Raw genomic sequence first — 24,058 nt, 5'->3', positions numbered from 1 at the left:
CTTTCAATACGTGGTCGTGGTTTTATGCATTACAGTAAACCAGTTACATCTTACCCGATCACCAAGCCAATTTACTTTTACGTTGAAGTCCGTAAACGTCCAACTACGGAGACCCAGGTCCAATAACTTGCTTTCATGTAATAAGCCATTGTAAGATGTAGATGGATGCTTACTGCACTTCCTAAGTTATTGGGAACGTCTTTCTATAATCGCATTTAACCCATTTGCATTAATTTAGAGATGCTGTTTTGTGTTTATAGTATATAGTGATCCTATAGGACTACATTCTTATATGTTGACAAAATTAACATTTGAAACGAAATAAATCAGATAATTCTCAAAACCATTGTAAAATACATGAATAGCGAGTTTTGTAATATAGGTCTTGCTCAAATTGTTTTAGATACATAGCTACCATTACCAATCAGATTTAGTGCAGACAGTCTCTTCACCACATGGCATTCCATAAGGCTGGATCAGCGTCCTTTCAGATTTGCGACAAAATTGTTGCACATACCCACTACATATATTCTGTTAATACACCTTATTTGCAATTTCTTTAGAAGCAAACATGTGTTCAAATACTAAGACACAGACATTATGGTTTGGAAGTCACTTTTATTTACACACCCATGAACAAAACTTTACTTCAGGGGAATGAAGCGAGAAGAGTGCGTGGCTCCAATACCAGGGCGACCATGCTTGACGGGTTTGTATGTGATGGAGAACTCCCCAAGGTAGTGACCAATCATTTCAGGCTGAAAGGAAAATGTAAAAACATTATTAGTGCAAATATTAACTACCAGGATTTTCTGAGTTCATGGCTTACATTGATTTTGTAGCCTCAGTCTGTTACAATTCCTAATGCTCAAGTGTGTTTAGTGCTTGTAGAGTTTACAGGTAGCAAGTTAACTACACGGAATCCTGGTTTATTTAAAACCATGTTTCCTTTCTAGGTGACTTCATCTTCATTCACATGCACATTGGGGGAAAAAAAAGGAAAAAACAAAGCAAACTGGAATGCATTCCAAAATTCTCAGACCTTCCCACTGCACAAGCATTTGTTGCTCCACTCATTTATATCTGAATTCAGCAGAAGCTTCAATACAAAAGCATTTCACAGTGACAAGGCATTGTAAAATGTGTGCTGACTAGCAAACCTGCATCCTGGCCTCTGCTGACCAGTAGGAAGTGTAGTACAGGATCACACCAAATTATTGTGAGGACTACCATCATCCCACCAGCCAAAGCATGCCGAACCCACCCACTGACACCATTAATCAGAGGTGCAATGCAATGAGGGTGGTGAGGTGTGTCAAGTCAATCACCACTACCTTTTGACAGGAAAATATGTTCAGTGCCAGATAACCCTATTCCAAGCTGAAGTAGATCTCACAAGAGGTTACATAACATTACAATAGTTTATCTTCTGATTGGTCGTCCTATAAAGGGTGTTCTATTTAAAATTTACCTCTATGGGTAACTTGACACTTGATCTTTTAATAAGATGTTTCAAAACACCACTTTAAAAATCCTCAGCAAAAAAAATGTATGTTCTAAAGTATTTCGCATGCACCAAATGAGCTAATATAATGATCACAGCCCAAAGCCCCCCCCCCCAAAAAATAATTTTTGTCAATAAAAGGAGGTAAAAAATATGGGGGTTAGGTTCAATTTCCTGTTAAATGTGAAGCTCCAACAGTAACCTCCCAAGGCTGTGGTAATAATCAGAAACAGAAATTGGTAGCACGTCTTCAGAGTATTCCCTTTGTGAGGCCATCCTTAAAAATATTTTTGTTTGCCGTAACCCGACCGACCCTGTCAATTTAGAACCGAACCAAATATTTATTTTTTCCCCCTTTTAGTCCGACCGACTTGCCGGTTGTAAACTTGCGTTAATACCGACCAATTGTTTTTTTTACTCTAAACAACCAATACAAATGCAATAAAATAATATTTCTTTAAGTAGGCCCAAGTATTGCGAATATAAATTGCCTACATGCAAACGTGGCTCACTTAAATAAAACCCTGTGGCGTCATCTCTACACCATTGGTTTTACGCATGTCACACTATGGCCTACGCTTCGTTTCATTCACACAAACTGATAATGCTTTTACTTGGCACGAAGTTCTGGAAGAACTGTGGCCAGATCTTTTCTCATCCCTTCTCCCCCCCCTAGTATAACGGTGACCTTGTCGGAGTATAGAAATTGGTTGTGGTCTATTTAGCATCTCAAACTATGGGTCTGCAACATGGAGACTGCTGGTCCGCGGAGTCGTGGAGTGAAACTTGGCCCGGTGCTTCATTTGATAATTTGCTGCGCAGTTGATCAAGAAACCGCGGATCGACGAAAAAATAAAACAAACGTTTCTGTTATCGATGTCATTAAACATGGAGCCCTACAATTAAGTGGTGGTATGAGCATTCATTCAATGCGCGTCTGCGCGAGAGAAACTGAAACTAATCGATAACGTTGGTATCAAAGCTCCGCTTCAACCTGTTGGAAGGCTATTTATTTATTTAACGAAACTTAATAGAACGACGTTGTTTTTTGGAACTTCCTTAGAAACAGAGCAGAGACTGTATAATACACTGTAGGCCTATAGCATTGAGTATTGTATAGTCAAATTTCAATATAACGTGGCCAAGAGCTATTGTAGCCTTCTTTCTGGGTACATGTAGATGAGCCCTATGACCCCAAAGTCTGCCATGACCGGGCCTCAGGTCAAAGAAGTTTGAGAAGGGCTGGTCTATATAACCTGCATCAGAATGAGGTTTGCAATGGTGCGCCTGAAGGTACGGGTTGAAGAGTATGTAGTTACATCACGATATGCACATTAGTGTAAATTCATTCCTACGTAATCACCATGACCAAAATTGTACTTTTTTTTTACTTTGAATCTTGGGGGGAAAAAAATATTGACCTACCTACCGACCCATTTTTTATTTTTTTGGCTGTTACTGCAAACAAAAATATTTTTAAGGATGGCCTGATTCTTGGTAAATACATCTCTACCAAATAAATCACTTTCTCAATCTACAAAACAAGCAACTTGGCATGACTACAACAGTGTGGTTCATCAGGTTAAGGCCAAACTGGAATAGCAACATAAATAAAAGACCACCCGTGTATTCTTCAGATATAAGTGAATACAGCAGGCATATGGTTGGCATCTCACCTTGATTTCAACCTGGTTGAAGGTCTTTCCATTGTAAACTCCAACCATGGAGCCCACCATCTCTGGCAGGATGACCATGTCTCTCAGGTGAGTCTTGACCACCTCGGGCTTCTCCATGGGGGGAGCCTCTTTCTTGGCCTTGCGCAGGCGCTTGAGGAGGGACTGCTGTTTGCGGCGAAGACCCCGGTTCAGCCTGCGGCGCTGGCGGGCACAGTAGAGCTGCATCAGCTGCTCACTACAGGAGACAGAGAAACAGTGCTAAGCTCCAGAGGGACAACACTTTACCCCCTTGAACACCCTTACAGGTCTATCACTTAAATTGTCCCAAATGTAATTCTTTTTTACAAGTACAAGTCTGCTCTTGTCCCCATGGCAGAATATTATTCTCACTTTGTACAAAAGTGGCGGCCAAAGGAATAAATGTTACCACTATAAACACACAAGTTTCAACATCCTGATATGCAGGTGCAGACAACCTAGGGCTATTGCCTTCATTCATTTTCACAAATCCCAGCCTCTAAATAACTCCTTCACCCACAATGTAAGACATCACATTATAACTTTGTGTCTTGGTGTGACTGCAATTTCTCTTGTCTGTTACTCACTAGGACATGTCCAGAAGCTGGTCCAGGTCCACTCCTCTGTAGGTGAACTTCCTGAAGGTACGCTTCTTCTTTTGCTCAACGTCCGCCTTAAAATAAATGATGAAAATTAACAGTGGCAAACTGATCTTAAATGATAACCTTATTTGTCAACTCTACGCTGACAAGTTGAGCTAATGTATCCTGGCTTTGACCATAGGAGTAGCATAATAGCAATCCTCAGTAAACATTAACGTTAGCATGTTGATATTAGCTTATTAGTTGGGAGAGTTTCACAGGTTTCAAACATTTCTCTCAACTAAGCGATAATAGCACAAGGAAATATCAGAGACCCCCATTAACATCTATATTTATAAGAGGTATATAACTAAAGTGAGGACATGTTTTACACTCGAACAAACGGGTGCCCAAGCGACAATATCAAAGTGGACTAAAATCTGAGGCGTAAAACAAGGCAGTTCCACAAAACTGAAGACCTAACATGCAGTATTAAATTATAATTTAGTCAGACAAATATATTTATTGGTCTCTGTCGTAGATGGATTAGGATTTTGGGTAGAATATAATTTCTCAAAAAAAGGCACCTACCATCTTGCCAGAGTTTCACCGGAAAAGGAAGGCTACATTGCGTTGCCTGGAATTTAGCGTCCTTTTCTTATTGTGTGCGTTCAGAAGCGCGCCATCTACCGTGCTGGAGTCAAGAAAAAAGACATTTTGATAAGGAAGCCTATTTCCATTAATGTAGGCCTATTAGAAGAGTGGTAGGCCTAATATTTCAATTAAACACTCCTAATAGTATTTTTGGTATACCTAAACAATGAGTTAATATACCACGTAAGTATAAGCCTACTCAGCAAATCATTCATTTGAGAAAATGTAGCAAATAAACACTCCTTCGAAACATGGAGAAAATGCTCATGTGCTAGGCCTACTTGATATTTGTGGAATTACAAGAATAGTCAATTACTTGTGTTGGATCCCTTGCAGAAAATAACTGCTGTTTTACATTATAATCCTATGGAGCAGACCGTGTTTTCAAAAACGGGAAATGAAATCCACATCCAATTTTGATCACTGGACCCTACAGCTCTGGCTTTCCCATAGTTTCACTGACATTCATTAGTTTGGGGAAGAGCCACCCACTGCAGCTTATGTGTCCCACATTAGGACAATTTAGCATACCCTAATAGTTATAATGTTGTTCTAAAAAAATCCTAAAATATAGAAAAAGTGTGTCTGCACTGTTTTATAGCCTAGAAATGTTTTCTTGTAGATATGCTATGCAGTAGCTCCCCGGAACTAGCTTTGTCTTTCATTTCTTAAAAGAATAGATCCATCCTACCATACACTGATTTGACTCCTGCTATTTATTTGACCAAAATAAACTCTTGAAATATAGGCAGCCTAAAAGTATTGCCATTGTGGCTATTTCAGTCCACCTTTTTCCCTCCCCTGGCTGGGACTGGCTATAACAGTTTCTTCATCATCACTGTCAGCAAGCCAACTGCCAACAACGGTGAGAAGTTTTAATTTTGTAGCACAGCTTGGAGACCTAGAAATAGGATGAAGGCTACCATTAGATAGACAGCTTGGCACTCCAGTCAAAGTCCAGTCTGGATCCGAGGCAGGTGTGACGAGAGCTAGACCATTGTGTGAGAATACAAAAGGTATGGAACTGATAGACATAACTGACTCCTTTAAAGGTACACTATGCAGGTTTAGGTATTTTTGGCTACTGTAGAGCTCCCTCTAGAGTCACAATATATATTTATATTTTACTCTGCTGTAAATAGCAAACTTCTTGTGACTTGTCCCCCCTGTACATAATGAAAATCTCCATAGAGCTTGATCTACTGACAAGGTAATGTTTCATGATTCTTGCAAGATTTGTTGGGCCGTCATTCTTGAAGTTGCATGGCTGGTTTTCTTGGTAGCGGCTCACCACGTCTATGCTGTAAAGCTATGCTAGGTGAACGATTCACCTGTTACAAGTTTGTTTAGTTACCATCAGATTGGCTTCGTAAAGGTTATATTACGGTAAAAATCTTGCATAGTGTACCTTTAACAGAAATGTGTTTCAGTAGGCATTACATTAAACCTCTATCAGTGTACCTAACAACTGTGATTCAGATTTCCAAGTAGTCTGATTTTATGAAAGTTAAAGGTTAAACTTTAAAAAGGTTCTATGTGGAGTTCCTTTACTTTAAAACATTTAAAACCAAATGTGAAGAAAATACAATGCAAGTCAATGGAAGACTTCCACGTGGCTGAGTTCCAGATAACTCAAAGCCTACAGAACTCCACACTGCACCTTTAATGAATGAATGTTGACTCAGACAAAAGTATAATATTGACATAATATTGATTATATTGACTATATAAATAACACACTGTTGCAGAGTACATTGTATTAGACACATAAACACACCAGCATCATTTTAAATAATTTATTTCAAATAAAATTTCCTTTTTGTCGCGCCGGTGCAAAATGCACAGAGCCAGCCACCTGAGGGAAGTCTACATCCTTAAATAAAAAAACAAGCAAAGCGCACAGTCGTACAAAATTCATTAAAAAAATTGCACAGTTTAGGTGTATAATATATATTTTCATATTTTTCCATTTTTAAACAAACTTAAAAATAAAACGTTCAAAGGCTCAGAAAGTAAACAAAATTCACAAAATGAAAAATAAAAATATTTATTTTTTTCCCTACTCCTTTTAAAGCTGAATAAAGACCCTGTAACTCCTGTATCTGGTTTGTCTTCTCTGTGCTGATGTTGGCCCAGATAGTTCAAACATATTGCTAAGTAGTTTCGGCCCAAATACAAAACATGACGTAAAACATCTTGCTCCGAGTAGCTTTTTAGTAGTCCGTCTTCCTACATCTTAGTGTGTATGTCTGAGACCATAACAGAGCAAATCAATAGTCTTCCGGGATGTGTAAGAAGTATTTGTGATTTTTTTTTGTATTTTTTTGTCCTTTTTTTGTTTTGTGTTTCGCTTCTTTCATCAATATTAGTTTTCAAATGTTCAGGAAGGAAAAAAAAACCAACAACCACCCAAGAAATCCAGTTTCTTTGTCTCGCCATTGTGACCAGAGGTCACACGTTGTGTGTTCTGTGTGTGTGCGTGTGTGTATCAGATTCCCTGACGTTTTTGAGCCAGCTGGATGTGTGGTCTCAGCGTCGGTAGGGATGGAAGCCCTGGACGTTGTGGTTCTGGCCGCGGGCGAAGCTGCTGGCCGCGGTTTGGGGGCCCGCTGAGGGCTGTGCCGTGGGGGCCGCGTAAGACGCTGTCTGTTGGGTGGGGTCTGCGAAACTGTGCCCAAACCCGGTCAGGTCCTGGCCATAACCTGCATCGACAAGCGCGTGCGGGCACGCGCGCACACACACACACACAAATACACATACAGACATACACACACACACACAACATAGAACACATGCAAAACACAAGGGAGCTTGAGTGTATGAAAAAAAATTAGAGCTTGATTAAAATTGGTAGACAGTGAACTGCTGCTTCTTGTTTAATTTGTATTTGCATTGGCTTTGATCCATCAACATTGTCAGCAGACTCTGGCCTCAGGGCCCTGAGATAAAGTTCTTTGAAGAGTACAGCACAGTGTTATCAAAGGGCTTATGAGGTCAAACTTCTACTGCACTGTATGTTGAGGACCAATTCCAATATAACACAATATGCTATGTGTGTCACTACGAATGAAACATCTGGATCGCTTTAGCCAATATTAATATCTGTATTGAATAAGAAAGCTGAGCAGGTGTGCCTGAACTCTCTCCCAGGAGACTCTTATAGACTTAACTGTGGGATGTTGCAAAACACACAAAGATCAGACATCTGAAAGGCAGAGAGGCTTTGGCAGAGATGGTGAAAGGAAAACTTGTTGATGTTGAAAGATTTTTTAGGTTTTGCCATGTAGCCAAATTGATTTTTTAATCTTAACATCTTAGGCAGAGGAAGGAAAAGACTGCTGACACGACCATGGTCCTAAAAAGAAAACAAAAGTCATTGGAAGATTGGAGACAGAGACATTCCTCTCTAGATAGATTTTTGCAGAAGTCAAAAGGAGGGCCTTACATAATATAAAAGTGACAAAAGGGAGGAAAGAAAGAGAACAAAAGAACACTGACTAAAAAACAGAACAGAAATGGAAAAGACACATTGTACACCCGAACGAGATAAAGATAACCTTTTTCCTTGTTGCAATTAGATCATCCTTTCACCAGCAAAGCAATGCAAAGAGGAGAGCAGCGGGAGAGGGCAAAGACAGGCGGGGAGAGGCGAGCGAGGAGAGTGCGATGAAGCACAGCTGCTGACGAGAGAGCTTAACCAGGTCTGTTCGGAATAACAGGTTTGCCTTCTTCAGGCGCCCTCATGCTGCACTAACTGCAAGTCATTGAGATAATTTGGTTAGCTATTTTTATTTATTTTTTTTGGAGTTGTCTCAATGAAATCGTTTCAAGGCAAAGCTCTCCGCTCTCCAGACAGAGAGCATGCAGCTGTGAGTTACCACACCAGAGCAGGAGGTGAAAACGGCTGATGTAATGTGTGCACAGGTGCACAGAATTACATGAGGAAGCAAGGGAGGAAGGGAGGGGGAAAGGGGGAAAACTGAAAAGAATTTGAAGGCGAAAAATGAGTCTATAAACCATAGAGAACAAATGAGAGTGGAAACCGCAGCTATGGGCTGAATGTCTGCTAAGGCTTATTTGTCTTTATTTATTATTGAGTGTTTGTGAAAGGCAATGCTCACACCTACCTGCACTATATCCCTGCTCATCCTGACCATAAGTGTGTGAGGGACGTGTGGGTCCGTAGGAAGAGGGGTCCTGAGGATAGTTACCCAAGCCTAGCAGGGAGATGAGGGAGACCAGGTTGACTAAACCCAGAGAGGCTGGCTTAACAATATGGCTTCTTCTGGAGGGGATGGTAGCCCGCAGTTGAAAGCTATCTACAGATGGCGCTGATCATGTTGACGCTTTTGTAATTCTTTTGGTCTTGTTTCAATCAGGTAAACACCTAAACTGGGCTGCGGCGTATTGTAAATGAGTAGTTATATATTTTAAAAAAGACTGATTTAGCTGATGATCATTCTCCAAACATAGACAAATGAGTGTAAATGGGTGACCGCTGTCCTTCGCTACCTTAGAGCGTATGGGTGTCTGCTTAGTGCCTAGTGATTAGCAGCTGGATGGAGGCAAAGCACAGGCATGGTACACAAACAGCAGGAATGGATTCACTTCCTCTGCACACTGGAAGCTCAAATCATGTGACTTCACAACACAATTCCCCACAGGCTTACATAGCTAAAAGCCAAACCAACCCCCCCCCCCCCCAAAAAAAAGGTACAACCCCACTGTGGCTTCGCAATTTGTTCATGTAATCCTTCACAATCCCCCAAAGCATTAGAAGAAGTCCCAGATGTCCTGATCTAGTTTGTCTGAATCAGCACCTGGCAATAGTTGACGCTCACTTCCCACAAAATGTTGCATTTGTGGGGGAGCTATTAAAGCACACCACTAGATCTGGCTCCAGCTCAGCACACAAAGGTGTTATATTAAAGACCTTGCCTAATGCAGTTTAATTGTGCACAGAGATAAATATTAAGAGATAGATAGGAGGAAATCAGCTTCACACCATATGGACTTTAAAACGGAGTCAGGATAAGATAAGATACTCACAAGATAGGGTGAAATATTAATATGCATATTAATATGTCTTGTTACAGAGGCTGTGACTGGGTAGGGACAGGGGCAGATTGTAATGTCATGCAACATTTCAACCTGCCAGCCAAGTTGCCATAATGGTGTGACCAGTTTCATTAAAAAAAAAAAAACAGAAAAAAAACAATACGTACAATAATACACTGAAAAAAATTCCCTCTAGGCAAAGTGCAACATAGGATGATCTAATTCGAACATACACCGTCGGTTACCAGTCCACAAAGCTCCGAGCATCTGACAGAAGCCCTGTGGAAACAACAGTGATCCAGTGCAGGGGATGGGCAGAGCGCGGGAGGGGAGGGGAGGGGAGAGGGGGTGGCGGAGAGGGTCACAGCAGAGGGGCTATGAGCTCAGCTCGCAGCTCGGAGGCGTGTCATGCAGCCAAAGCTCCATGGGCATCAAGACAAGCTCTCTGCTGGCGTGCATGAAAAAGGGGGGCATCTTCACAGCTGAAAGTGAGCCGCTGCTTTAACAGCAGATTCTGGGAAGTAGGTTTTTGTGTCTTCTGTGTGTGTGTGTGTGTGTGTGTGTGTGTGTGTGTCTAAATTATGAATATGGTAAGCAGCAGGTTCAGAGTTGAAAATAAGGTGCTTTCTGATGCTGGGCAGATACCACTGATGTTAACTCCTAAGTGAAAGCACAAGAGGGTGCTGTTATCAACATCTTCGTGGCCTTTTAATCTGTTGTGCCATTATCCATCCACCACTTAATCAGTTCAACTCCCTCTTGTGCTCATTTTAGGACTTAAGACTTAAAAGCAGACTGACCTGGGACCCGAGTGCATGTGAAGGGGTGCATATCGGCGAGGTATGTGTATGTGTGTGTGTGTGTATCTGTAGTTGCGGGTGATACGCACCATATTGGCTGTAGGGGAAGTCTGGCTGACCCGTGGCGGCTTTGCTCATGTCCTGAGTGGGGGTGGTGGCAGGGGCAAACCCCAGGGGCGCTGTCCCCGGGGTGGTGGGAGGCGGAGGCATCCCCTGCGGCACAAACTGGTCACCTTGAGGCGTTCCGAAACTGTAGCCTGTTGGAACACACAGACATATCCAGCCAATGCGGGTGAGAGCGAAACAGACAGCCTTCAGGTAGACCAGCAAATTAACTGTCTGGTAAGTGAATTACTCAATGAATGGATTCATCTGAGCGCACCAGTAACATAACATTTCCAGCCTTTTTACAAACGGAACATTTGTGAATATTTGGAGGTTCTAATGCCCAATGCATGTCAACATTAGAGCCTAGAGAAATCCAGTTGTGAAGTTCAATTCGTATACAGATACCCTAAGCAGTATGTTGTTTGTGAAAGAAAGACAGGAGCCATTACCCCAAGACTGACCAAACTGAGGAGGTGTGCTGTAGCCCTGCTGTGGGTATCCCTGAGGTGCCGCGAAGCTGCCGGCCGGGGCCGCTGTGACGAGGAAAGCGTTGAATGGTGAGGGGGGTTGTGCTGGGGCTCCTCGGCCTGCTGGTAAAGGGGGGCCATAGCCACCTGTTTCACATGCAGAGGAAGGAGCAGGTTTAGGGACCTATGGACCCTTTCAAGAGAGTTCCATTATCAGCATCATAGTTGCCCCCACAAGACTTCCTTTTTAACATTCCATATGTTATCTTAATGTAGAGGAAGTAGATTGGGGCCCAAATAGAACGTTCAAGCATTGTTTTTGTTTTTATTGTTGAAAGGGTCTATAAGAGGCCTTAAGCAACTTAAATGTATTTTGTTTCATTCAATGGATTAATTAAAAGGCACTGGGATCAGATAATTCCGGTCGGAAGTTCAACTTTTTCCATCTTATCCACTTATCACTTGACCCTTTGATAACACAGTTAATTAATGCTGGCCCTAACACAATGTTATGACAAGAAAGAGCACAACCTACCTATGGGTTGACCTGTGGACACCCAAACCCCTGAAACCACAATAAAATAAGGCAAATGAGTACACGTGGCAAGACAACTCCTGCAAGTGCCATGCAAGTTTCTGCTCAACTCAGCAATTCAATATTCCACTTCAGAAAAGTCCACAAAAATGTTATATTGTATGAATATACGTTTTGGCAAATGCACATAAGCAAAAACTGAAATTTGAAATTGTAAAATGTACATCTATGAGCAAAACATCATAGAAAACATAGAAAAGCAGGAGAGACCAGGGCACAGCTAATGTGGGTGTAAATGAAGCACAACACACAGCACACAGTTAAGCACGATGAATGGGACCATTTCCATATTCCTATTCCTCTTGTTCTTTCAGTTGGGTCTTTTGTAAATGTTATAGAATCTAAAACATCTTATTTCTTTATTACCCCCTTGGTATCTGTCCACTTTTGTTTTTCTCAGACCCACTCGCAGACAGAGCAGAGTACAACCTCCTAACAACAGTTGGTTCTAACATGTTACAACCAAGATGTACAGTACACTGTTAATAATGAGAATAATTCATTTTGCTCATATAAAATTAGAGTAACTTATCATGTTAAGCTAATATTAGGCCAAGTATAAATCCACACATGCATAAATTATGTGTTATTGAGGTAATGGATGACACAGCATTCAGGAAGTGGAAAATAATGCACGCTGAGGTGGTAATAGGGCATGATACAGTACATGAGAAGCCAGTATTGAGCCAGACACATCCATACATGTGTAAATTACAGCCTGCTCTTACACAGACTGTGGCTGTTTTAAATATTTGTTTCTTATCAAACTGTATGCACTTCATATACGTATAATAAGAAAGCACATTTGGTTCGCAGAGCATTATATTTTGAATAATTTCTTTATCAATTTATCAGTCTAAAATAGTTGTGTTAAAATACCCTGTTACATTGTAAATTAAATGAACAGTACTTGCCCAGCTTTCGCAGTATTACTCACAGGTGACAATGAGTTTTCTGCATAGCTTACATTTTAATTTGTAGCAGATGGCTTCTTTACTTGCGTCAAGAAATAATTAATTTCTCACATACACTGAAAAGCATTTGGGGGAAGGAAAAAAAAAACCTCTACTCTCCAAACCCAAGCCTCTGAGAAGCAGTGGACTCTCTCTTTAAACATCTTTGCCATATCAATCTTTAATCTGCACATTTAAGTATTCACCCAAGGTGTTGTACTCATTGTCCCTTACTACCATGCCCACTCACCCTGAGGTCCGTAGCTCTGCTGCCAGCCCTGGGCTGGTGGAGCTGACCAGCCGTTGGCTGCGCTCAAGATGCCCCTAGGTCCCCACTGGTTGGCGCCGATCTGCCCAGGGCCTGGCGCTTTGCTGTCGCGGGGTTCCGCCTTTTTCACTTCAACCTGTACAAAGGACAACGAAAACACAACTTGCAAGGCGAGACTTTCCAACTTCGTTTTTTTGTTAAAAACACTGACCTGATCTAAACGTATTCAACTGCATTAACATCTAACTTAAGTGTCTTACTTTGTACTTGAGCCATTACATATCATAGCTATAAACTGAAATATATATTAGCAAACTCTGTATGCATGTTGAGGAATGCTTATCATATAAATATGTTTCTCAGATACTCATGTGCAATAATCCATGCAGAATGCTAAATGTTGAATGTCCAAATGTAAATAGTTGAAAAATCCAAAAGGATAATATTTATCTTCAAATTTGAATTAGCAAATTTCCTTTAAGATATGTATCAGAGAAACATAGATTTGCCCTACCCTGCATACATTTCTCCACAAACTTGCCCTTCAATTTAAAGTAAATCTAATTGAAATGACTTACCTTTCCCCGGTTAACGTTTAATCTCAATCTAATTTATGTGGCATTTCAGAGGGAAATGGATGTAGACATGTGCTATTACCTCATTATCTAGCAGACTCAAAGACACATGCAGATTATTTATAATGAACATAGTTCAAATTACTGGCGAATGTTCATACTGTGTCTAATTGGAGTAAAAATTAGTGCTGTTTTAGCGATTAGCTGTAGTTTACTTGTAGTTACAGTCATGCCACCCAGTACCAACTCTTTTCTACTCTGGTGGAGGGTCATGTCACTTCACCTCAAGCCAGTCTTAGTTCTTAAAAACAGGGCAACGTTTAAATAATAAAAAAAAAAAACACCACTTGCAGTGCCCGACCACAGAGATAGCAGCATTGAGTTCACTGAGGAGTTTGTTGTAAAAACCAGGCTATCGAGAGGTGGGTATGGGTCGGACAGAAATAGAGTGCCGACTCTAAAGAGGCTGAGCTATTGGGGTCACCTTGCGTCAGGAGTGAGCCATGATATTCTTCTCCTTTCTAGAAAGTGTCTTAAAACTGTGGTGACATCCCCCTCCCTTCTCTCCTCCTCCCTCTCTGTTGACCCAATTATCAACACGTGGCAGTGCGTGCTCCACGCCTCCCCTCCGGCTCCACTACCTCCTCTACCCCTGCGGGCTTGCAGGGCTGGGAGTGATGGATGCCTGGCTGCTACCACCCAACACCAGGACTGGGATTTGCAACACAGTTTGATGTGCTCCAGTTTCTAAATTTATAACACTATATACCCCCCCCACCCCACCCCCCCCACCCCAGCCCCCACCTCCCAAAAGTCCCAGTTGCAATAATGTCATACCAAGAACAATGGCTCAGGTAAGAATCCCAGCCCCTTTTCTGGGAAAACAGGACAAAGTCAAGGAGAGGGCTGGAAAAAAAAAAGGGGGGGGGGGGGGGGGATCGGGAATGTAGGCTGCCAACTGTATGAATCTATGGGGGAAAAAAAACCTATTCTCACAACAGCCCTTTCAAAACTGGTTCAAGGAGGAGGTCGTAACTATTAGAGACCACAGTTAGATGCTACACTGCAACTTTACATGGCCGGAATATGTTGCAACCTCAAAATGCCGCTCATGCATAATAATGCAGTAATTGACGGTTTGACCTTGACAGAAGCTTGTTAAAAAAGAAATGAAATCATTAACATGCAATTCTGCACTAGGGGATCATGGTAACCACCACCAGTGAGAAAAGAACAGGCACATCCCACTACTCCTGCAAATCCCTGAATGCATAACCCCAATTAAATATATAATGGCAAAATCATTCTGAGGACCAACTGGTAAGGTACCATCACCAAGACATGGCTTGAGTTAAGGCATGATTAAATTTCTCCACAAAGAGTGCTACAAATGACACCTCAGTGATCTGTGAGACAACTTGCTACTCATGGACTTTAGATGGATGACACAGTATGGAGATTCTAAAATGGAGGTCACTTAATTGAGATTTTCTTTGAGCTATTTCTTCCTTTCTTTCTTTTAAGCAACTCATCAAGTAAATGTTTAGAACTCAAACTGTAAGTGACCTGGCAGAAGAAAATAAATCAAACAAGTTAAATGAAAATAAAAATGAAAAACAAACAGAAAATGAAAGTGACCAGTCCTTTAGGTGACTTCCACTAGGACAAAAATCCAAACTACCAACCAATGCGTAGATTCACATTTTTGAAGTATTTATCTATGTAACGCCAGACATCCTAAAGGAGTGGTCCAAATAAACCAAGCCTTGAGCGACTAGAAGTTATAAGAAGTAATATGAGTTAAAGTGGGTGTGATATTTTTTAGAGTCTCATCTGACACTGTCTAGTTTTTGCCATATCTGGGTTAGAATTGATTAAAAGAACCATTCCATTACCAGCTGGACAACTAGTAGAGGCCAAACGTGAGGTTTGAAAATTCTAGGTTAAGAAAATCTACTTGCCATTTGCACACGAGTGTAACAAACGGCTTTTGTGGCCATGTCGCCCAAGCCTTCGTTTCAGCTTTAGGGTAAAATTAAACTACAACTACACACTTTTTTGCCCATGATGTCGTGAAAATGCATGTTGACAGCCTGGTCCACTGATTGTTCGGCCTCGAAAGTAATAAATCCAAAACCTAGCCAACGACCAAAAGTGAATCAAGGTAGCAGGGTGTTGTTTTTTTTTGTGACATCACAAGATGAAGAACAATTTAAGGGGTAGGGAGAAGGGGGGAGGGGAGAAGGAGAAGGAAGCCCAAGGGGATCCATCAAGGCAGAGCTGGAGGCTCCTGGGGTTGGGATGACGTCGCCAGTCCTGAGGAAAACAAGGCCTGGGGTGGAAGGGGACAACACTCTTAACACTAGCTGCTTCACCTCACCTGAACCAATGGAAAACGATGACAAAATCACTAAAGCCCTCTAGACCTCCAGTCTAAAAATATTAAAACTCAGCTGGTTCACATTTCTATTGTGATGTTTGATGTTTTCTTTGGGACAGTTGTGGCCATCATCCTAATCTCAGTTTTGTGACAATAGAGCATTCCAGCAGCAGTGCTCTTAACGCTTAAGACTGTGGACATGCTGGACAGCCCCCTCACAATCTCATCCCAACACCAGCTTGATCTTTCCCCTTGTAAAATCGTTGACCAGCAAATGCTGGCTGCAGCCGTACACTTGTTAATGCACAACGAATACAAAAACAAAAGGAAATTAAAGACAACTTAAGATGGCGAACCAAAGTTGTACATTGTTGATCGGCTGTCTCCAAGCTTTCCCAAAGCTTTCTTTGTGCTTTGGGCAAAACCTGGATAAGCCTTGTATGAGACAATATCAATATATATGTGGAGCAATTTAAATACATCTTACAACAGCAGCACAAAGATATAGGCCGTAGTTCTTTCCAAAATCTGACAGCAAAGAGATGTTGCTGTCTGTTTCGTGAGGTGTAACCAAAGTTTCTTTTCCTCTTTCATTGTTAACGCAAAAGCGTACAGTCTACACTGCTTCGCTAAACTGAGCACGGTGGAGGATGTCTATATAGAACACGTCTCAAGGGTAACCAACTGGCATTGGATAAATAATTACATAAACATCTACAAAATCAACACCATGTTCCAGGTTAACCAGGGACAGTGTTGATAAGACATTAACTTTGTCACTGATTTGTTGCCTTTATTAGACATTAGCAAAAAAGTTAGCAAACATATGAATGAGGTCTTCGACTCTTCTTTTTACCACCCTCCCAGCTTTTAATAAACCATTGTGCAAGGAGGTTATAAATGCTCAACACTCAAACACTCTAACTTTTGAGCTCCTCTTAAAACTGCACTCCAGCTTATTTTTTTCCTAGACAGAATTAGGGTCCCATTGATTTCCCTTGTGCAGTTTATATAGGTTACATACAAGTAGAACCTGACCTCAAATCTCAAATTTGCCATCCTAAAAGTTGTGTCCTGCAGAAACTAAACTCTGTTTCTATACCATTCCTCTGTGACTAAGACAAATGTGAAGCACTTGTTAGCTCCTGGCAACAAAAAAACGACCATGTGCTAACTATGCTGCAGCACCATCCAACAACTCTGAACTAGTTTGCGCCGATCAAATAAACTTATAGTAGGCAGAATTAGGTTGTGAGAGTCTCGCACACTGGGATCTAACCTGATTCAGATTCTGGGCCCCTGTGAGAGCAAGGGGATGCGAACACTTCCAAACACGTTACATGAAGCAATGCCCATCTGTGTGATTCACGACTAAATATATCACTCGACCTTGACCACGATCTCAATACTGAAGGTCGTTACGACAGCCGCAAAAAGCTTCAGCACAGCAAAGGATGCCTAAGGACACTCGCTGGTTAGTTTGTATCCGTAGAGTGAGCCAGGTCACAGTATGCACATATCTAGAGGATAAAAGTCAACCATCAGCCAGCCGGCCTGCTTTCTACAAGGATAAACTAAACTCACCCTGTGCTCTGTGTCATTTCCATTAGTCATTTGAGCACAGGTGGTGGTGGTGGTGGTGGGGGCTGAAGCAAGATGTCGGTGGAATTTGCTTTGAAAATACTGTTATATAAATAATCTTATTGTCTGGTTTTGTTTCCAGTGTTCACACTATCTGAAAAATCCCTTTTCGTGCAAGGGTTCATTCATTCTCTCTTTCATTCAGTATGTCTTGATTTTGCTTTTGTTTTTGTAGATTGCTAACTCAACATGAACATGTAATTCTCGAGTTCAGCTATTCACAACTGAGCTGTCTAATGAGCTGCTAACATCGCTAGCATGGTCCACTGAATGATATTAATCATCCACTTTGATCTCTTGTATTGTTTTCCACTTCGGAACACGCATTACAATTCACAAAAACAAGAGTTCAAATTCACAGTCGCACATTGTTGGCCTTATCTACAAATTTGGGTCATGCAAACCTCATAACTTCCAGACTTCAACATATTCACATCCTTGCGCATGTATGTGCAATCCACAATGTACTCATAAACCTTGTCTACACCTCTTGAACACACAGCCCATGCCATTGGCTCAACAGACCTATATCTTTGTGGTACCACTCAGTACACTATGACCTAAAGGAGAAAAGAACATCTTAAAAAGAGACAGAGTTAATCACATTCATCCAAACAATTTCACAAGGAAAAAGGGGAACAGAAAAAGAAAGATAGGGCTTACTTACAAAAGTACTTAATTTCTACATGAAAAACACTTAATATGCAATTTAGCATGTAAATAATGTCTAGGTCAATGTAAGGAAATAAAACTTACTCGGTGTCTAAATGTTAATTATGATTTACAACAGAAAGGGGTATTTAAATAAATCTACAGCAACATCTGAATGCTTTTCTATGTGTTTATATTGTGTAAATTCATATGACAAACTATTCCAGGGCTACCCAAAGAGATAGCTATGAAAACAGAGATCTGTGAAGAATTGTTCATCTATGTGTTAGTGTGGTTTTGCACCAGACGTTATTACACAACCCCTACTGTGTGGAAGCTGTCCTTATACTCAAACTTGATATCTCCACAGTGATACAACTCACATGTACCAATTTCATTCCTCTAAGTCTAGTCGCTCATTTAAATAAATTCAGCTATGTCTTTCTATGTTCATAATATCAAAATCTAATAATTTTAGATTAACCTCAGGTTAATCATTTTGTTGAAAAAATATACTATCCCATCACGCCTACTAAGTAAAAAATTCTTTAACATTGCCAGCCTTCTCATTTAAAATAACACTCATCTATAGATGCTTTCATTACAACATCAAACTAGGACCATTGACTCAGTCTACACAGTATTTGCAGATCATTGGCTGGTATGTGGTATAACAGCTTTTAGGTAGTCGTAATTTTATCAAATCAAATACAGACAAATGAGCACCAAAAACGCATGCTTCGCGACACACCAACAGAACGAATTCTCACAACAAACTACAGCCACCGTGTAAATGCACCATGGGCTGAATCTACAACAAAACACCATGAGGATTTAGTCTGAACTTCATGCTGATGCAATTGGGTTTGCTTTCTCACCATGCAATGCTCAGATCGCATGGCGGAAGAGTTGGGCATGCTGGATGCAGCTTCTCTGTCTGGGGTGGGTCATGAGTGAAGTATGGAGAGAGAATCAGTTATGAGGAGGATGTGTGTGTTAGGACAGATTTTTGTTTGATAGGGTTTTCCCCCTCTTTGGGTTAGAATAGTTTGTCATGGTGTGGTGGAAGGGAGAGCATGAATGTGAGAAAGCCAGACCAGATTTTACCTCGGGGCCTCTGTTTTTCCGCGTCATAGATCATTACCACCTCTGTGACCTAACATGAAATACAAAATTATAAATACTACACATCAAACATTTGGATATATTCAATAGAATGTGAAAATGCTATTCTGCCGCAAGAGCCAAAGGTGGGCATTAAATTCCACCAAGGTGGGGGAAGAGTAACATTCACTAACTGTGCACCCACGCTAGTTTAAATTGGCTTCATGTTGTGCACTACACTTTTTTCATGCAATTCTTAGAATTAATTAAAGGATGTCTCATTCAGTTTAGACAAATAACTGTGTGTACATTCAAAGATAATATTGAATGCCCTAAAATACTGAATGCGCTAAAAGCATCAGTGACCACTTGATAATTTGATAATACTACTTTTTGTGAATGAAGAAAGTCAGTATTAAATGTTTACTATGAAAAGGGTCTGACTGATTTAGAAGCATTTAGATTAATTAACATTCACAATGGTAAGAGCAAATGATACCCACCATCTTCCTCCTGATTTGATAATGGGTGGATTTTATTATTTATGCATGCAAACATAAAACAAGTTCTACCACTCACCACACCAAATCTGTTAAAATAATCCCTGAGTTCAGGTTCCCCGCAGTTGTGAGGAATCCCACCAACAAATATCTTCTTAGATTTATTGCTATCACTTTTTCCTGTCTTCTGTGAAAAAAGGACAAAAAAACACACACTGAATCAGACAAATTATAATGGAGAAGGAAAGATCGATACTGGCATTGGATTGTTCAATGAAGCTAGAGCAGCTAACATCTCTTCTATGGCCCAAGGCCACTGCTCTTGAGATGTCACATTGATGTTCTCGATTTGTGCTGAGCTTGAAAAAAAATGACCCTCCTCACTTTCCATACCAAATGGACAGGAAACCACAAGTCCAACTTGACATTATCCCTTCCTAAAACTACATTCATGCCACATTCACAAGAACAATATCTGCCCCTGCTAAATTATTCTACAATGTGTGTAAACAAAATATTTAGGGACAGAAACAAAGACAGACTGATCTTTCAATCTAGAACCCTTTCTACTTCCTCCCTCATCTAATGCCCTGTATCTGCTTCTGCAAGCGGGTGACATTGACCTTGTCGCAACAAACAGCTTACCCAGCCTTCCTTTGTGCGGGTCTTTTCAGGTTGCATCCCTCGGGGAGTACAAGGCTTGGGATCAATCTGTTGGTAACAAAGACAACAGTAAGTCCCAATTCCTGTCTATTTGTCCAAAACGTTTGAGATCTACATTGTGTGACAAAACCATGTCATGTGTTGTGTTTTCATGTGCCCAGGGACTGCAGATGGAAATTAGCTTATAGCTACAATCTGATATGAAGCATCTTCTCTCACTCATGAGATTAATGTATCTATATACGATTCCTGATGTAAATAAACCAAATCAATCAATCAAAATATACTTTAGCTTTTGAGCTCATCATCACAAGAAAATCATATGAGGTCTTGGAAAGAAAAAAAACATCAGGTGTATGGGTCAACTAAAAATGTAAGGAACTATTGTGTTTTTGGTTTGGTTTTGTCAAAAACATAGGCTCTATTGATATGATAAGATTAACACATTTTGGCCTAAAATAAATATGTTAGTCAAGAGTGAATGACATCAACACACACACACACACACACAAATATACTCACATTTCTTCCATCAAGGTTGTGAGGTTTAGTCTCCAGCACCGTCCGAACACAGTTGGGGTCTTTAAACTTCACAAACCCAAAGCCCCGGGATTGATTTGTGCTTTTATCCTTCATGATAACACAATCCACCACTTCGCCATACTGAGAGAAGTAGTTTCGTAGCGTCTCTATTAGCAAAAAGAACAGAGCCATTAAACAGGTGCAACAATCAGACCAATTCAGGATACCCTGCTGTTGCATCCCAGAGATATACTTCTCATGATCGGAACATGAAATATATGGATGGGGTAACAAATGCTCCTTTTACATAATAACCTCACAGACATTCTCAAGGAAAGAGGCGTTCATCTCTGCAATCACTTCACGCGCTTGCAGCTGTAGCGCTTCTCTAATTTGGTAAGTTGTTGCAAGCTCCTGGCTTGCAGTCTCCCCCTCTGATGTGAATGAAGTTACTGGCCTTATTATTTTACATTATGAGATCATTGGGCAGAACTCAACTCATTCCAATGTTAAGGCTGAGAGGTTTGAGGGGTTGGGGGTTGGGAGGCGGCATGCTGCGGCAGGTTTCACAAGCAACACGAGACCGTTTCATGGCTCACATCGCTTGACGCGTGTGGCTGGAGGCCTTGTGGCACAGCCGCAGAAATCAGTGATCAGTGGGGGAGAGATGGAGAGCGAGAGCGAGAGAGAGAGAGAGAGAGAGAGAGCGCTTGTCAAGTCAACTTTGGGGGGTGCAACATCAGGATGCAGAGCTCAATGCAAACACATCAGTGGTCGGATGAAGCACACTCCCAACAGGGCAAGTGAAAGCCCCCAGCAAGAGATGCACAACAGCACAACTTAAGTCACAGAGGACCACTCAAGAGAGACAAACTATGAGGTTTACACACTGCTGTGTGTGAAGACTGGAGTGACACGGAGGTTTGCTTTTCATTTCTCAGTTGGCTGTAATAAAAGTAAGGTGTTCATGTAGCTTCACATGCAAGACACCAGATAAAGAGGCCAGCAGTATGGGAGATTAGGTTGTTGTCTTCGAGTACAATCTGCCTGCAGACACGCTGTAATAGAGACAATGTATCCAACTATCTGAATGCAAGGACAAGGCTGGTATGGCATATGTGCGATGTCAATGTTATAAGGGTTTCAGCAATAAAGCTACATGACGGTATTTACCATTAACAATTACAGTAATGAGAATCAACTTACCCTGTGTGGTACTCCAGTCTAAACCCCCCACAAAAAGCTTCCTGAGTAGAAAGAACACACATGAATTGCTTTGTTGTACGGTCATGTCAAAACTGAGCTATTTTTAGCTATACCTGCTAGTGTAACTAATGGTTTATGTGAATGTCCCATTGTCAATTAGATATGCAAGGAAATGGACAAACTCTTAGAAATCTTAATACTAAAATAACTCAATAATAAACTGCATTTCCTGGACGCAGTTACACTGGTCGAAAAATTCAAGCTGACAGTGACATCTATAAACATTCACGTGTAAAACACTAATACTGCATAAACGGAATGCACCACATCAGTATTCCATTATACATGGCAGGATGGCCGCTTTCGGTATGGTCTGCTCTGGAGAAACTATCAAGTAGCAAAATTGCATCCCTGGTCCACTGATAACCGTGTTATCTCCCGTGCAAGACGTTTAATGTAACTTTCGAATTTCGCTAAGATGGGGTTTGCTTGACAAAGTCTTTACTTGTCAGGATGAGGCACAGGAACTAACGGTACAGAAGAAATTGAGAAGGTGACAAACATGATTTTCTTAAAAATACCATATTTTCAACTCAGAGATAACATTTGAGCACGGGAATATTACGACAGGTTTCGTGTGCTATTACCTACTTAAATGGCACTGTGTGGCATGTGCCAAGGTCATATCAGAAATAATACCGACAAGCTGTTCTAGTCTCTACAGAGCCATCATCAACCTACGGAGCTCTCTCAACATCTGCAAATTCTGCAGACAGCAAGCCATTATGCATCCACTGCTAACTAACTGTAACAATATGACCCATTGACGTAAGTGTAATATTAATTAATATCGCTAGCAAATAATGGTAGACCTAAAAAACATTACCACCGATGGGTAACGTTAATGGCCATTATAAAGTCATAACGAGTTTCGAAGGCAACGTTAGCTGCAATAATTTCAGTTAGTAGTTGGCTGAAGAAGATGTAGCACTACTGAATACTGGAAAGACATTTCCATTTCACTTTCACATTCTAGCTATCAAGGCTAACATCGGCTAATGAGGTGGCTAGCTACGGAAGAACCAATGAAAAATCAACTTGAGCGCACAGGGGACAGAGGACATGACAATTACAGGCACCTCACTACAACCGGCTGAGTCAAACAAGCCGTCGCTAAAACGATTGAGACTGGGCCTACATAAAAGAATTTTGAAGTGACATTTGCCCAGCGGCTCAAAGTTTGACAGAAAACAGCTTGCTAGCTTGCAGACGTTAGTAACGTTACTTGCTATGGGACATGCTAGCTCCATAGCAAGTAAACCAGTAAGCTAGCCAGCTAGCACTAACTGTCAACAATCACCTTCCAATTGGAAATGTATGGAAATACAATCCAGTTCAACACCACAAGTACTACCAAATTGACCACATGACTAAATATCACTGTTGTAATGTCTAAACATATCGCAGTACGCTGCCATGTCTAATCACCTAACGTTACAATACTTTAAATTTGCTATTCGCTAATTGACAGGTCTCGTTAGCCAAGGCGATGTCAAACTTAAGCAAGCGAACACCCGGCGTCTGTTGGTTGTAACATGTCAGACTTAAAGACCAATAGAGTAACTGCCCACACTAAAGTACAGTTGTTGTCTTTGGCTGTACGAATAGCAATCTTACCCCACTTCATCTCCCACTAAGTTGTTGTTCATTTCTGAGGCAGGAGCGGCGGACTGGAGAGTAACCATCGGTGCTCTGTGTGAATTCTTTCTGCCTCTGATCTGCACAACTCTCCTCCGAGGGAAGGTCACTCCGCTTCAGGTTCAAACCGAATCTGCGCAATGCCGACGCGTTCGCCACGGGGTCTTCTAGCAGGGGTTTGAAATTCACTGGGACATGTAGTCATGATGTGGGGAAAAACATAGTAAAGTAGGCCTACACTTCGGACTGAAGAGAAACATGCAAAAGATCCATATTTGTGACCAGCGATAACGAAAGTGATTATTTGGATTGCAAATCGATTGCATTCTGCCTACTTAGGCCTAAATTGCTACTCAACTTATGCCTGTCAAAACCTTTGGAACAGGACCAATTTTGGGTGAGAACAAACTAGGCCAGGAAACAGACTGGAAAACCG

General features: G+C 41.2%; 2 protein-coding genes across 10 annotated transcripts; both read right to left on the bottom strand.

The window, feature by feature from the left end:
- Positions 1-598: 598 nt before the first annotated feature.
- Positions 599-4,473, bottom strand: rps15 (ribosomal protein S15). The gene is made up of 4 exons (XM_042111890.1): positions 4,371-4,473; positions 3,786-3,871; positions 3,181-3,415; positions 599-758 (listed from the first exon to the last, which is right to left on the bottom strand). The coding sequence occupies exons 1-4, from the start codon at positions 4,371-4,373 to the stop codon at positions 645-647; spliced, it is 438 nt and encodes a 145-aa protein (XP_041967824.1). The 5' UTR covers positions 4,374-4,473; the 3' UTR covers positions 599-644.
- A 1,742-nt stretch (positions 4,474-6,215) lies between these two features.
- Positions 6,216-23,798, bottom strand: dazap1 (DAZ associated protein 1). 9 transcript variants are annotated; one of them, XR_006035338.1, is made up of 14 exons: positions 23,602-23,798; positions 21,925-21,965; positions 20,719-20,885; positions 20,179-20,244; positions 19,613-19,720; positions 19,037-19,085; positions 15,312-15,394; positions 12,665-12,818; positions 11,402-11,431; positions 10,849-11,013; positions 10,381-10,548; positions 8,561-8,650; positions 7,604-7,788; positions 7,021-7,135 (listed from the first exon to the last, which is right to left on the bottom strand). XR_006035338.1 is itself a non-coding variant. In XM_042111880.1 (13 exons), exons 1-13 carry the CDS (start codon positions 23,667-23,669, stop codon positions 6,963-6,965), a joined length of 1,362 nt encoding a protein of 453 aa, XP_041967814.1. In that variant the 5' UTR covers positions 23,670-23,798; the 3' UTR covers positions 6,216-6,962. The 9 variants fall into 9 exon arrangements, 8 of the variants coding, with proteins under 8 accessions (XP_041967814.1, XP_041967817.1, XP_041967816.1 ...); XM_042111880.1 differs by lacking the exon at positions 7,604-7,788 and having other exon boundaries at positions 6,216-7,135; XM_042111883.1 differs by lacking the exon at positions 7,604-7,788 and having other exon boundaries at positions 6,216-7,135; positions 10,861-11,013.
- Between the last annotated feature and the right edge of the window lie 260 nt (positions 23,799-24,058).

Source organism: Alosa sapidissima, chromosome 12 (assembly GCF_018492685.1).
Source record: "Alosa sapidissima isolate fAloSap1 chromosome 12, fAloSap1.pri, whole genome shotgun sequence".
Classification (NCBI taxonomy): Eukaryota; Metazoa; Chordata; class Actinopteri; order Clupeiformes; family Clupeidae; genus Alosa; species Alosa sapidissima.
This window is presented reverse-complemented; position numbering and strand designations above follow the sequence as displayed.

Coding starts and splice junctions, on each gene's coding strand:
- rps15 (XM_042111890.1), bottom strand. Junction 3,416..3,785: donor CAGCTTCTGGACATGTCCTA/GTGAGTAACAGA, acceptor TGTCTCCTGTAG/TGAGCAGCTGATGCAGCTCT. Junction 759..3,180: donor TCAACCAGGTTGAAATCAAG/GTGAGATGCCAA, acceptor TTTTCCTTTCAG/CCTGAAATGATTGGTCACTA.
- dazap1 (XM_042111880.1), bottom strand. CDS start 23,669: ATGGTTACTCTCCAGTCCGCCGCTCCTGCCTCAGAAATGAACAACAAC. Junction 19,721..20,178: donor CCCGCACAAAGGAAGGCTGG/GTAAGCTGTTTG, acceptor CTTTTTTCACAG/AAGACAGGAAAAAGTGATAG. Junction 11,432..12,664: donor GCAGAGCTACGGACCTCAGG/GTGAGTGGGCAT, acceptor TTGTGGTTTCAG/GGGTTTGGGTGTCCACAGGT.